Raw genomic sequence first — 15723 nt, forward strand, 5'->3', positions numbered from 1 at the left:
GCAGAGGTTGCAGTGAGCCGAGATCACGCCATTGCACTCCAGCCTGGGCAATAAGAGTAAAAATCTACCCCCCAAAAAAAAAAAAAACAAAAAAAACCAACAGCAACAACAAAAATACAAATACATACAAATTTGTATGATACTTATGAAAGTATCATTTAAAATCATATGTAGCATATGAAAATACCATTTAAATAAATAATCTTTATTATGTTATTCAAATCTTCTAAGGTCTTTTTTCTTTTTGAGACAGAATTCTACTCTGTCACCCAGGCTGGAGTGCAGTGGCTTGATCTCGGCTCACTGCAACCTCCACTTCCCGAGTTCAAGTGAGTCTCCTGTCTTAGCCTCTGGATTACTGGGATTACAGGCATGTGCCACCACACCTGGCTATTTTTTATATTTTTAGTAGAGATGGGGTTTCACCATGTTGGCCAGGCTGGTCTTGAGCTCCTGACCTCAGGTGATCCACCCACCTAGGCCTCCCAAAATGCTGGGATTACAGATGTGAGCCACCACACCCGGCCTACTTGAAATTGCTAATACTGAATTTTCCTACCATGATGATTTCTATCCATTTCTATTCATATGTGTAATTTTTTTTACTTTATGTATTTTGATTCCAAGCCTTCTGGTCTGTGCTTCTGAAAAATAAAATTATCATTTTTACTACCTTTATGAGTGTTTTGTTTTGTTGAATTTTACTTTGTCCAATATTACTAACATTCTAGTTCCTTCTATGTTCCTAATTGTCTCATATAGCCTTGCTCATCTTTTATTTTTAAGCTTTACATATTGTTTTTATTGTGAGATAATTCTTGAAACTGTAATACATCAGTTTGGTGTCATAACAGTCTGAAAGTCTTACCTTATTCTTTTAGAAATTTACCTTTTTACTTATATGGTTGTTATTTCTGTACTAGATCTTGTGATCTTATTTCCTGCTTTTCATGTGCTTGTGTACATGCATGTATTTGTTGTTGCTATTGATACTATTACTTAACTGTATTTTAGTCTCTCTTTTGCAGCAAGACATTTTTTTTTTTTTTTTTTGAGACAGTATCTCACTCTGTCGCCCAGGCTGGAGTGCAGTGGCACGATCTTGGCTCACTGCAACCTCTGCCTCCCAGCTACAAGCGATTCTCCTGCCTCATCCTCCTGAGTAGCTGGGACTACAGGTGTGTGCTACCACATCCAGCTAATTTTGTGTTTTTCGTAAAGACAGGGTTTCACCATGTTTCCAGGCTGGTCGCAAACTCCTGATCTCGGGATTACAGGCATGAGCCACCACGCCTAGCTTCTTCCTCTTTTTTTCTATGCAATGATTTGGAAAGTATCCATCCTATTTTTCAATTTTGCTAGTTGTTTACTTTAAAGACTCTAAAAAATGTTTTTAACTTAGCATGTATATGCTTTTTAAAAACCAGGATACCGGTGAATGTACAGATGACGCATACATGGATACTCAGCTACGAGTTACTTCCTTCTCACAGAAATGTGACATTTATCCAGGTAAGGAATAACACATGTTGACACACCCATAGAGGAATAGTGGTCCCAGACAACTGGCTGGGTCTTTTCCTATAAGTTGTGTTTTGGTTCCCATGATATACTCCAAAGTCTGTGTAACCTGCAGACATAGATGCCCCCCTTGATGAAAACACAGTACCTCTTCCCTGCCCAGTTGTACTGCAGCTCAGGCTGTTCTGTAAGTGGCCAGAATGGGTTACAAAGATGGAAGAGAAATACGTGACCCCTGGGCAAAGTTGGCCTTTGGGTACAATGCCGACTGGTCTCTCTTCTCTACAAGTTGTCCTCAAGTCAGTTGCTGCAATTTGGAGAGACCCGTATTTTATTTCTAACCATTCAGAATAAAACCCTTTCAGTTAAGGTGGTTTTTTTCCTGCATGTTATAACAGGAAGAAATGGAGATAGTATGAGTTTGTGGTCAGGTCAGTATTTCTTATAACAAGAGTTGGCTTTTCTCATACTTGGAAAACACTTGTATGCGTTCCACAATGAGTAATCTGAAGCTACCTGCTCACCAGAGCCACAGCACTTAAATTTTTCTTATGAGAGTCACTCCTTTAAATTAAGCATTGCTTTTTACAGTTTCCATCAAAATTGCAAACATTCAAGAAAAGTGTAGCATTTTGATTGAGTCACTCGCACCTTCCAATTGAATATGTTTCCCTAAATACAATGGGCTCTGAGGAGGAGAAAAGAATAGGGGCAGGAAGTGAAAATCAGACAGACAACCTTCACCCACTCACTTCTTAGTCTGGGCTACCATGTGGCCCTTTATAAATGTGGGTGCTAGTTCTTATGCAGGAGGGATGCTAGGCCAGGCTGCTACTTCAGTGTACATGCTGACTTAATATCTGATCCTTCCAGGGGAGGATTTTGTACAACCACCTACCAAGATTTGTCTTGGCTGCCCCAGAGATATACCCACCAACAGCCCAGAGCTGGAGGAGACACTGACTCACACCATCACAAAGCTTAATGCAGAGAACAATGAAACTTTCTATTTCAAGATTGACAATGTGAAAAGAGCAAGAGTACAGGTGTGTAAATTATGCTATAAAAGCAGTAACACTATAGTCTATGTGCAAGTTGCTTACTAATTTTGCCACTGATCTTGGCTCTGAATTGGGAAACTATCATTTGATAATGTGCTTTGGTAGATTAGATTTGGTAGATTCAGTGCCAATCTCCCTGCATGCTTGATCTTGGACAAGTCTTTTACAACATTCTCTCTGGTTTATATCTGTAAAAGACTGAAGTGCGGATCAAATAAATTCATATATGTCAGATCACTTTTTCAAACTCTAAAATGCTATATGAATGCAATAGCAACCATGACATAATTAATAAAATTCAGGGCTAGGGCCAGCAAGACTTACTCTATGTCTTTTTTGACTCATCTCTCACTATAATATCACATAATGCCTTGGGCTGGGCCACATCAGTCTATCCATTGTTGCCCAGGTTCCACACTCTCTTGCTTCCATGTCTTTCACCTACTGTTCTCTCTGCCTGGGATGGCCCTCTTGGAAATGTACACTCTGGGGATTCATCTCCCCTTTCATACCCTGTCAACAGAAGATTGACGGGAGTGTCTTCTGGGAGTAAGGAGACTCGGTTTCACGATAGCATCTGCCGCTCAAGTCCCAGATCACTCTGGGTGGTCATTCGAATGTTCTAAACTTTTGCAGCCCCATCTGTAAAACGAGTGACTGTATTAGAAGAGCCTACCTAGGCCATGTGCAGTGGCTCATGCTTGTAATCCCAGTAGTTTGGGAGGTCAAGGCGGGTGGATCGCCTGAGGTCAGGAGTTCAAGACCAGCCTGACCAACATGGAGAAATCTCATGTCTACTAAGAATACCAATTAGCCAGGAGTGGTGGTGGGCGCCTGTAATCCCAGCTACGCAGGAGGCTGAGGCAGGAGATCGCTTGAACCCCAGAGGCGAAGGTTGCAGTGAGCCGAGATCACGCCAGTGCACTCCAGTCTGGGCAACAGAGCAAGACTCTGTCTCAAAAAAAAAAAAAAAAGAAGAAGAAGAGCCTACATTTCTAGCAACTCCAATAGTCTCTGACCGATGTTTTTTTATGAACAGATTCCTATTTTAGGGACTCAAAACTGGCTTTCCTAAATACAAGTTAAAGAAAAATAATCAAAATAGAGCCAAACTATTACAGCAAGCCAACATAATCTTCATAATCTGGTGAAAAAATTCTCACTAAAAAGTTTATACATTTGGCTCGGAAATTGAATTTCTAGGAATCTAAAATAGGAGTCTTTCTATACAATGATATTCACTGAAGTTGTAATTATAACAGCAAAAATAGTCAACTGTCAAAATGATTAATAAGAGAATGATTGGATCATGCCTGGCATATCCTTAGAATAGAGTGTTAAGCAGCAATCTAAAAGAATCTTTGTGAGGCACTCTTGATGTGGGGAATGTCTTGTGTTATAATATTCAATGAAAAAAAGTAGGCATAAAATTGAATATCCATGATGTTATCAGTTGCGTTATTTAAAAGCACAGAAAACCATATGGAAAAAAATGGGGGTGGGTGCAGTGGCTCACACTTATAATCTCAGCACTTTGGGAGGCTGAAGTGGGTAGATTGCTTAAGGTCAGGAGTTTGAGACCAGCCTGGGCAACATGGTGAAACCCCGTCTATACTATTAGGTTGGTGCAAAAGTAGTTGCGGTTTTTGCCAAACTAATGGCAAAACCACAATTACTGTTGCACTAACCTAATAAAAATGCCAAAATTAGCCAGGTGTGGTGGTTCACACCTATAAGCCCAGCTACTCAGGAGGCTGAGGCACGAGAATCGCTTGAACCCAGGAGGCAGAGGTTGCAGTGAGCCGAGATTGCGCCACTGCACTCCAGCTTGGATAACAGGGTCAGACTCTGTCTCAAAACAAACAAACAAAAAACAAAGCCTCAAAATCATAGCGGTGATTTTCAGGTGATGGCATAACAGGCTACTTCAATCTTTCTAATTTCCTGTGTTACTTTTGTAACTGAAAATAGTAAACAAAATAGATTAAAGTAAATCAAAACTGAGACTTTGATCTCTCTGCTACTTGAGCACTCATTTCTATCCCAGACACGACCACCCTCTCTCTGATTTCATTGCCACATGACCACGTTAGGTTTACTTGAAAGGGATGCCAATCTATGCTACTCATGCTTTTATCAGCTTTAAGTCTCACTTTTTTCACTTTTTTTTTTTTTTGAGATGGAGTCTCACCCTGTCGCCAGGCTGGAGTGCAGTGGCACAATCTTGGCTTACTGCAACCTCTGCCTCCCGGGTTCAAGCAATTCCCCTGCCTCAGTCTCCCAAGTAGCTGGGACTACAGGTGTGTGCCACCATGCCCGGTTAGTGTTTTGTGTTTTAGTAGAGACGGGGTTTCACCATGTTAGCCAGGATGGTCTCAATCTCCCGACCTCATGATCTGCCTGCCTCGGCCTCCCAAAGGGCTGGGATTACAGGTATGAGCCACCACACTCGGCCCGTGAGATTCTTTTATTCTTTTGTTGTTATTGTTGTTTCATGAGAGATGGGGGCCAGGCACAGTAGCTCATGCCTGTGATCCCAGTACTCTGGGAGGCTGAGACGGAAGGATCACTGGAGCCCAGGGCAAGACTGGCCTGAGCAACATAACAAGACTCTGTCTCTACAAAAGAATTAAAGGCCGGGAGTGGTGGTTGGGAGGCTGAGGCGGATGGACCACTTGAGGTCAGGAGTTCGAGACTAGCCTGACCAATATAGTGAAAAACCGTCTCTATTAAAAATACAAAAATTTAGGCCAAGTGCAGTGGCTCATGCCTGTAATCCCAGCACTTTGGGAGACCAGGGAGGGCAGATCACCTGAGGTCGGGGGTTTGAGACCAGCCTCACCAACATGGAGAAACCCGACCTCTACTAAAAATACAAAAAAAAAAAAAAAATTAGCTGGGTGTGGTGGTGCATGCCTGTAATCCCAGGTACTCAGGAGGCTGAGGCAGGAGAATGGCTTGAACCTGGGAGGCGTAGGTTACGGTCAGCCATTACTTGAACTTGGGAGGCGGAGGTTGCAATGATCATGCCATTATACTCCAGCCTGGGTGACAAGAATAAAACTCTATCTCACAAAATTAAAAAAAGAAAAAGAATTTTAAAAATTAGCTGGGTATGGTGGTATGTGCTTGTAGACCCAACTACTTTGGGAGGCTGAAGTGGAAGGATCACTTGAGACTGGGAGGATCACTTGAGACCAGGACATCGAGGCTGCAGTGAGCTATGATCATGCCACTGCACATCAGCCTAGGTGACAGAGCAAGACCCTTTGGGCAACAGAGCAAACAAAACGAGAGAGAGAGAGAGACAGAGAGAGAGAGAGACAGAGAGAGATGAGGCTCCCACTCTAATGCCCACGTTGGACTCGAACTCCTGGGAGCAAGCAATCTGCCCATCTCAGCCTCCAGGTGCACACCACTGCACCCAGGTCCCTTATTCTTTATTCTTAATGTTGTAGGAATAATCCATCATGTATTGCATGTCAGAAATCTGCCATCAAAGAGAGAACCACTCATTCTCAAGCATAAATATCTAGTCCTCTTAACTGTAACTCTTAGTAGTTACAGTTCTCTCTGTGGTTTAACAAATCAATATTGTAGCGTGTGTGTGTTTATGTTAAGGATGCCAGGGGAACACTAAGAGGTCACCCTTCAGTTAGTTGCCAAGTCAATCTGAATATTGTGAGAATTTCAAACTTACTTTAGAGAGATGAATCTTTACTGACTTTTGCATTTAAAGAGAGCAATTTGGCTGCTTGGACATAGTCACCCAAGGAAGCATTGGTGGAAGCAGCCAATTTACTGGAAATTAAACATGATGAATTTGCTAAAAGCTAATCTCCAATCTACCTGGACTGAACTCCTACAAATGACCAATTTGCCAAATTGCTAAATATTTATTTTATAGTTTTAATCTTGCCTTGGGTTTGCATATTTAGTCCTGTTTGGACTCATGTTGATTCCACATTGGATTTATATTTCAGATGCCAAATATTTCCTGAATCTTCCATTTTCACACGTTAGGAATTGCAGCTTCAGATACATTTTATTTTGCCCTGCCATCACTGCTGCTGTCCCCAAGCTGTTGATGCTCCTGCCTGTCTCTGCTGAGATGAATATACTTCCAAGATAATGTGTGTGTGCATGCAGAAATTTTGCCTTTGACAAAGTCCTAGAAATGTCAAAAAATATGTATATATCTAAGACTTGATGTAAATTACCAAAATCACCAAACTATTTGCAATGATGCCAATTTACATTCACATCACCTAGGTATATGACACCAGTTGAGGATCTTAATTTGAATTCTCTTCCCACCAGCAGTGACTGAGGCTGAAGGTTTCCTATGCCTGGCCAACACCAGGTATCATCAACTTTTGTTTTCATCTTTGCCAGCATAGAAGGTTAACAATGATGTCTCATTGCTTTTTTTAATGAGCATGTTTTTGTTTATTAATGACGTTAAACTTTTTTTTCAAGCTTAATGACTATTTTAATTCATTCTCTGAAATATCATGGTTTTTGTCCATTTTTTATTGTTGGGCTTCATATGCATATAGATATTGATTTTATATCACAGTTTTTCCAGTTTGCCCTTTTACTTTACTTACCTGTTGGGGTCACCACCTGCAGGGGTCTGTCCTGCAGACCCTGACTCAGCGATGGATGAATAACATACATTCACACACAGAATACAGTGAATGAACGGGCTGGGTGTCCATGGTCAATGATACGGACTCCCTTGGGAGTACTGTAAACAGTTGTGATTGCCAGCCCTTACATGCTGGCCTCTCTGGTCTTTATTCAGCACACATTAAATGACAAAAACTTTGAGTCAACACCATTAGAAGTTGAAGATTAAAGGACAGATTCTGATGCCTAAAGCAAATACCATTTAGTGGGTAATATCCTTTGTTGACCTCCCCACAAGAGGAGCCATCTGGAATAATCAAAGGTTAATTTTAGAACCACACGAGTAAACAAGTTAGTTAGGTAAACTCCACGCATTCCTTTGTTTTTGCTATAATTTATTTAACTAAGGGAACAAGGCTGCCTTCAGCCAAGAACCGTAGAAAAAACCCTTAGGCCTTACATAAGGATATGAGACTATATTCTATAACTTTCTCTAATATTTTTCCCTTAATATTTTTGCCAGTATCTTGACTGAACTCCTATACTTACTGTGATTTTTCAGAAGCAGTTTTCATTTTTGTTTAGTGAAGTTTTAATATTTTCCCCTTCCTTTAGATTTCTTTCTTCTGCTTTTCACCTAAGAAAGGCCTTTCTCATCATGAGTTTTGGTGAATATTTATTTATTTGTTTTCTTTTTTTTGTTTATTTTGTTTGTCTCATTTTTCTGAGACAGTCTCACTCTTTTGCTCAGGCTGCAGTGCAGTGGCGCAATCTTGGCTCACTGCAACCTCTGCCTCTCAGGTTCAAGTGATTCTCCTGCCTCAGCCTCCCCAGTAGCTGGGATTACAGGCACCTGCCACCACGCCCAGCTAATTTTTTGTATTTTTAGTAGAGACAGGGTTTCAGCATGTTGGCCAGCCTGATCTTAAACTTCTGGCCTCAAGTGATCCACACACCTTGGCCTCCCAAACTGCAGGGATGACAGGAGTGAGCCACTGTGCCCAGCCTATTTTTGCTTTTTATTTCTTTAATTTTTTTTGAAGGTAAGCTTAAACAGGGAAGACTTCTGGTAAGAATGACCCCTGAGAAAGGTGGCAATGTGGATGCAATTTTTAGGCCCTCAGATGGAAGATGTTATTTAAGGTCTATTTAATTCCTCTCCTCTGGACCCTGAATAGAGTTGAGCCATCAGCTGTGGTTTGCATTACAAATTGTCAGCTTTCTTAGGCTACATTACATTGATCAACTTTAATTAAGGTCTACTCTGAAATGAGCAAGATAATTCACGAGCACAAAGGAAAGATTCTGAATCCCTCTTGAAACCTCTTCTCAACTTCCCCACATACCTAGATTTTTCAAAGTTAATCATTAAATTCATTTTAAAAATGTAACCATACTTAGCCAGCAAAACAACACCAGAAAAGAGGAAAAGTTTAGTTCTTCCAATGACTCCTCCCTGCAATCATCTCACATCATGCTTTTATCTTTTTTTTTTTTTCCCCCTTTTATCTCATTTACACTGAAGGTCTACACATCATGCTTTAAAAAACAAAAAAAACAAAAAAAAATCAGGAGACAGAGAAGACTGTTGTAGTTTGCCTTTACAAAAATGGGATTACACTATCACCCTGTAACTTCCATTTTTTTCAATAATGGCTGTCCCTGTAGGTTAATAGATATAGGTAGCATGCATTCTTTTTAATAGCTACATACTATTACAAACACACCCACACACACACACACACTTATTTTATTTATTTATTTATTTATTTATTTATTTATTTATTTTGAGATGGAGTCTCACCCTGTTGCCCAGGCTGGAGTGCAATGGTGGGATCTTGGCTTACTTCAACCTCCACCACCCAGGTCAAGTGATTCTCCTGCCTCAGCCTCCATAGTCGCTGGGATTACAGATGTCTGCCACCATGCCCAGCTAATTTTTTGTACTTTTAGTAGAGATGGGGTTGTACTATATGTTGGCCAGGCTGGTCTCGAACCCCAAACCTCAGGTGATCTGCCCGCCTCGGCCTCCCAAAGTGCTGAAATTACAGGCATGAGCCACTGTAACCGGCCAACACATTTAAAAATGTAACCATACTTAGCCAGCAAAAAAACACTAGAAAAGAGGAGTTTAATTCTTCCAATGACTCCTCCCCACAATCACCTCACATTGTGCTTTTAGCAACCAAATATTAAAGAATTTGGTTGAGAAACTGGGCCACAAAATATTTAATGAAAGATAGTGTTGTTTAGTGATTAAAACTGTTGCTAGAGATTAAAATAATAATTACTATTTTTTTGAGACAGAGTCTTACTCCGTTGCCCAGGCTGGAGTGCAGTGGTGTAATGTCGGCTCACTGAAACCTCCCCCTCCTGGGTTCAAGTGACTCTTCTGCCTCACTCTGCCAAACAGCTGGAATTACAGGCAGGCACCATGATGCCCATCAAATATTTGTATTTTTAGTAGAGATAGGGTTTGACCATGTTGGTCAGGCTGGTCTTGAACACCTGGCCTTAAGTGATCCACCTGCCTCTGCCTCCCAAAGTGCTGGGATTCCAGGCATGAGCCACCGTGCCCAGCCTAAAATAATTTCTTAATATTAAAAATAGTATGAGAAGCAATAAAAAAACAATTTTTCTAATTACATAATCCACATAATTTCTATAGTACTACTATATTAGTACTTCACCAATTCAAGAGTTGGCAGAAACAAGACATGTTTAAAAACATTTTAAGTTTTTCTTCCTATTCCTTTTAGATTCTTAGATATTACAACTTGAACTCTTGAATTACTAGTGAATTTGACAGCTGTTGGTCAATAAAGCTCAAATAAATACATACATAAATAAAAATTGTAGCTTGCTTTTTTTCTTCCTTCATTTAGAAAAGGAAATGGGACCAACCAATTGCCAAATATTTTAAATATGCCGGTAAGATTTAATGCCAAACATTTGTACTTTTTGTGTGTAACTCTCTAAGTTGATCAATTAAAATTTCAAGATTCTCCCTTAAAATTTCTTAAAGATAAATGATTTATTATGCAAATATTTCTTAAGCATTCATTTTGTGCTAATTAATTTTTCAGGTGGTGGCTGGCAAGAAATACTTTATTGACTTCGTGGCCAGGGAAACCACATGTTCCAAGGAAAGTAATGAAGAGTTGACCAAAAGCTGTGAGACCAAAAAACTTGGCGTGAGTAGTCATGCACCTGTCTACTTTTTCACTGGAAGCTTATTTGGTGTTTTAAAAATCATTTGTTTAAATATTTCATGAATAACACTGTCTCTCTTTTGACTTCTGTTTTCATGGATAGCAAAGCCTAGATTGCACTGCTGAAGTTTATGTGGTACCTTGGGAGAAAAAAATTTACCCTACTGTCAAGTGTGAACCACTGGGAATGGTATGATTCTAATTACAGTCGGTATGGGGTCAGTTCTGCTCATTCTGAAAATTCATATCGAGGGGTTGAAAATGAACCATTACTGAAATGAATTGGGGAGCTATCTTCTTAAAATGGGGAGTAACTCTCACACTTCTGTGCTGATGTGTTTAATGACCAGAAAGGAGAGTAATAGTCCTCCTGACCATTTCTCACACATTGTCAGTGTCTCAGTGAAGCTGCTATAGACCCTCTCCTAGTGCACTGCAGTCCTGCTGTGGAGTAGCAACATCGGCTATGCCAGGTGCACCTGAGGCCAGATACAGCACTCCACTGCATTCTGCTGACATGCAAGGACCATGTGAAAAATGCACAGCTGGGCATAGTGGCTCACGCCTATAATCCCAGCATTTTGGGAGGCCGAGGCGGGCAGATCACCTGAGGCCAGGAGTTCGAGGCCAGCTTAGCCAACATGGTGAAACTCCTTCTCTACTGAAAATACAAAAATTAGCCAGGTGTGATGGCGTGTATCTGTAATCCCAGCTACTAGGGAGGCTGAGACAGGAGAATCACTTGAACCCAGGAGGCAGATGTTGGTATGAGCCAAGATCTCGCCACTGCACTCCAGCCTAGGCAACAAAGAGCAAAGCTCCATAAAAGGAAGAAGGGGAGGGGAGGAGTGAGGTGGGGACTGGAGGGGAGGAAAGGGAAAAGAAAGAAAAGAAAGAGAAAAATGCAGACTCGCTGGCCTGTAATCCCAGCATGTTGGGAGGCCCAGGCAGTAGATCATCTGAGGTCGGGATTTCAAGACCAGCCTGACCAACATGGAGAAAACCCCATCTCTACTAAAAATACAAAAAAATTAGCAGGGCATGGTGGCAGGCACCTGTAGTCCCAGCTACTCGGAAGGCTGGGACAGGAAAATCGCTTGAACCCGGGGGGCAGAGGTTGTGGTGAGCCAAGATCACGCCACTGCACTCCAGCCTGGGCAACAAGAGCAAGACTCCATCTCAAAAAAAAAAAGACAGAAAAGAAAAGAAAAATAAAGACTTGCAAACCCCACTTCACAGCTACCAAATTTTAACAAGATGCCTGGGGAATTGAGTTTGAGAAGCATTTGTTGATGTCATCTTTCTTTTTTAAATCTTAAAAGAACCCTGGGAAGTAGTAACCCTTTCCCTATTGTCAAGGATGAGGCACTAAAAACCAGAAAGACTTTGAGGTCCTGAGTGAATGATGACACTATCAAATGCTTCCTCTGTCCCAGGCACTATACTGAAGGCTTCACATATTTTCTATTAGTTTTCCTTATAACTCTATGAGGCAGGTGCTGTTATTATTTCTATGTTACAGAGGGGAAAAGTGAAGCTAGTGACACCTGGATTCAAATATTGGTCAATTCAGAGTCTACCCTTTTCATGATGATGCTGATGACCAGTAGGGTCTGGCTTGACTCCAATGACCATGTTCTTTGCATCACCAAGGATGATGTTAATCACTGCCTCCGATTAACACCTTCTCACGGGCAGTAAGTGTAGGTAGAATTAATCCACAAATCAACATCTTCGACGCAAGTTGCCTCTTCTCCCTCTTTTCTGATTTAGTCTTTTGTCGTGTATAGGTATGTAGACGGACTAACACAAACATTGTACAAAGGCTGCATTTCAAGCTTGTGAATATGTCCTAATGTACTTCAGCACAACAAAGTGATCATGGATACATGCTCCCTATATATTCAGTTCATAAAGCCACTTGGGGCCTTTTAGGATGAAAGCAGTGATGATGATAATAACAATAGTATCAATAATTAAATGCTGTGCTTGCATAATCATAGGCTTAGAAGATACCCTAGAGATTAGCTACTTCAACCACCCAATTTTTCCAGATGAAGAAAAAGCTCTCTAGCTTATTTTACTGTTTATTTGTTTTTGAGACAGAAACTCACTGTCACCCAGGCTGGTGTGCAGTGGCACCATCTCGGCTCACTGCAACCTCCACCTCTTGGATTCAAGCAATTCTCCTGCCTCAGCCTCCTGAGTAGCTGGGGTTACAGGCATGTGCCATCATGCCCAACTAATTTTTGTATTTTTAGTAGAGATGGGGTTTCACCATGTTGGCCAGGCTGGTCTCGAACTCCTGACCTCAAGTGATCTGCCCTCCTTGGCTTCCCAAAGTGCTGGCATTATAGGCGTTAGCCACCATGCCCAGCCATTTTACAGTATCATTAAGAACAAAAATCAATGTCCACAAATTTTAAGGTCAATCAAAAGAGAAAAAAGTAATATTCATCCTTTCTGGTATATTAATGTAGTATTTAAAATCTGGCAAACACCTCCCCCATTATAAACTAAGATAGCATTGTCAGATATCTGTGTTTGTTTCCTTCATTGATAGCACAATACATTCATTTTATATTTTCTGTTTAGACCTCACTGATGAAAAGGCCTCCAGGTTTTTCACCTTTCCGAACATCACAAGCAGGGGAAATAAGAGAAGAAACAACTGTAAGTCCACCCCACACTTCCATGGCACCTGTACAAGACGAAGAGTGGGATTCAGGAAAAGAACAAGGGCATACTCGTAGACATGACTGGGGCCATGAAAAGCAAAGAAAACATGGTCTTGGCCATGGCCATAAACATGAACGTGACCATGGGCATGGGCACCAAAGGGGACATGGCCTTGGCTGGGGGCACCAACAACAACATGGTCTTGGTCTTGAACATAAGTTCAAACTTGATGATCTTGAACACCAAGGGGGCCATGGCCTTGACCATGGACATAAGCATAAGCATGGTCATGGCCACGGAAAACATAAAAATAAAGGCAAAAAGAATGGAAAGCACAATGGTTGGAAAACAGAGCATTTGGCAAGCTCTTCTGAAGATAGTACTACATCTTCTGCACACACCCAAGAGAAGACAGAAGGGCCAACAGGCATCCCTTCCCTAACCCAGCCAGGTGTAGCAGTTATACCTGACTTTCAGGACTTTCAGGACTCTGATCTCATTGCAACTATGATGCCTAATATACCACCAACTCCCACAGAGAGCGATGATGATTGGATCCCTGATATCCAGATACAACCAAAGGGCCTTTCATTTAACCAGATATCAGATTTTCCAGATACAACCTCCCCCAAATGTCCTGGACGCCCCTGGAAGTCAATTAGTGAAATTAATCCAACCACAAAAATGAAAGAGTCATATGCTTTTGATCTCACTGATGCTCTTTATTAATTTATGCAGCCATGGGTATTTCTTTAATACTTTTATTAAGGTATCAATATCCCTCTCTCCATTGTCCAAATGCAAATATACTGATATAACGCACCAAAAACTGTGCAGCTTCAGAACAGCCTAAAGAGAAGTGGTAGATTCCCAGTGGAGACACCATCAATCTCCACGGACTGCATAAAATTGTGTGCCACAATTCTAAATCTTTTCAGAATCTTCTTCACAAGTTTTCTAAATTAGCACAGAAAATGGACAAACTAATGTGCCTTATGGCCTGCTGCAGTTGGCTTCTGTGATAACAAATGTGTACCTTACAAAGTATGTCATAAATTTTCACACGAAGATTCTTGACATTCTGAACGAACTGTGGCACCTGCTCTTTGAATGTGTGTGAAAATAAGGGAAATCAAAAGATTAAATGCTAAACTTATTAATAGAGTAAAAAAAAAAAAAAAAAAAAAAAAAAAAAAAACTTCCAGATGTCAAAGAGAAGTAACAAGAAAGAAAGACAGGTTGGCCAAAGGGAGGAAAAGGGGGACATAATTGACTTTCTGTTCCCAAAACGGGCTAGTTATATCAAATAAGTACTCCCACTTGACAAAGCTATTCTGATAATTCCCTTTCTAGATGAGAGTGTTTCTTATAAGTCAATAATTTCTATTTACTCATTAACTACTCTTTACAATAGGCTTTCATATAGGAGTATTCTGTTTATTTTTTGCTGAGGCTAAATTGAGTGATTCTTAGTTTACAGAAGCTCTGAGCTTAATGATAATGCTGAAAAGCAGAGAAAGCAATATAGAACCAGGCTTGCTAAGGAAGCTTTTTAAATAATGGACAAGGGAATATTATAGAATGTCATGCAGTTGGTTCAGAAATTTTATGAGGAAATTCTTCTCTAGTCTCACTTTATAATCATATCATCTTTTTGCTATGACATTGAAGACCATTGAGTTTAGCAAAAGAGATAATAGGATTGTCTTTCATTGCCTTATCGTTCAAAGAAGGTTTATGTTTTATAACCAATGTTGTACTTTTGCCTAGAGAAACAAGACATGGCTTTAAATAGCTACAGTCATCTTTGGATGCGTATGTCACTGCTGTTTCAATTTATTGGATGTATTTGAACCTCTGAGTTTGTCTTTCATCTTATATATTGCCTGTACTTTTAAATAAACAACCAAAGGCGTCAGGAAAAAGTCTTACCTTGTCAACTGGATGCTCCACTTTTTAAAAAACATTGAATGATAACATCAGATTAACTGAGTTTTACTATACTTACAGAGTCACCTAAGGTCCTGCGAGTACAGGGGTCGACCCCCAAAAGCAGGGGCAGAGCCAGCATCTGAGAGGGAGGTGTCTTGACCAGTGGGCAGAATCTTCACTTCAGGCACATAGCCCCAACCACCTCTGCCAGCAACCTTGAGAGGAAGGACAAGAAGAAAGATGGGATAGAATTTAAATAGAGAAGAATGCCATTTTATCATTCTGCCTTTGGGTGAAATAAAGATCAGTTTTGACGTTCTTACTCCTGGTTAATTCACAGTGGTCTCCTTTCGGCCATACCCATCCTGCATCAAATTCTAGCTGGTCAGACTCAGTGCTGTGGCTCTGCCGTGGAGGCTTATAACACAACACTGGAACACTCCCTAACCAAGGCAGGAAGACTTAGGAGGGACTTCCTTACCACTGTGGGTGCTAAATTAAGTCAGTAGGTCATGCTTCAACCAATAATCTAAGGACTCTCTCCACCTTCTCTTCCTCCCTCTTCTCCTGATTCCCAAGCCTTTAGCTAACAGTAATTTGGCTTGTTTAGTATTTTCTTATGGTCCAGATAATTACCAAAAATTTTTTTTAAATCATCTCTGTTAATATGATGTCTGCCAACTTCT

At 40.7% G+C, this 15723-nt stretch overlaps 1 protein-coding gene across 1 annotated transcript in view; it reads left to right on the top strand.

Annotated features, from left to right (window-relative positions):
* KNG1 (kininogen 1) overlaps nucleotides 1-15045 on the top strand; it is a 27622-nt gene extending 12577 nt beyond the window's left edge. Inside the window, exons 6-10 of the mRNA XM_037741923.1 lie at nucleotides 1428-1512; nucleotides 2395-2567; nucleotides 10301-10408; nucleotides 10530-10616; nucleotides 13022-15045. Of these exons, the coding sequence (XP_037597851.1) occupies nucleotides 1428-1512; nucleotides 2395-2567; nucleotides 10301-10408; nucleotides 10530-10616; nucleotides 13022-13834 (1266 nt within the window). The 3' untranslated portion in view covers nucleotides 13835-15045. The remainder of the gene's footprint in view (nucleotides 1-1427; nucleotides 1513-2394; nucleotides 2568-10300; nucleotides 10409-10529; nucleotides 10617-13021) is intronic.
* The last annotated feature ends 678 nt before the right edge of the window (nucleotides 15046-15723 follow it).

This window comes from Cebus imitator, unplaced genomic scaffold (genome assembly GCF_001604975.1).
Source record: "Cebus imitator isolate Cc_AM_T3 unplaced genomic scaffold, Cebus_imitator-1.0 Scaffold111, whole genome shotgun sequence".
In the NCBI taxonomy this organism is placed as follows: domain Eukaryota; kingdom Metazoa; phylum Chordata; class Mammalia; order Primates; family Cebidae; genus Cebus; species Cebus imitator.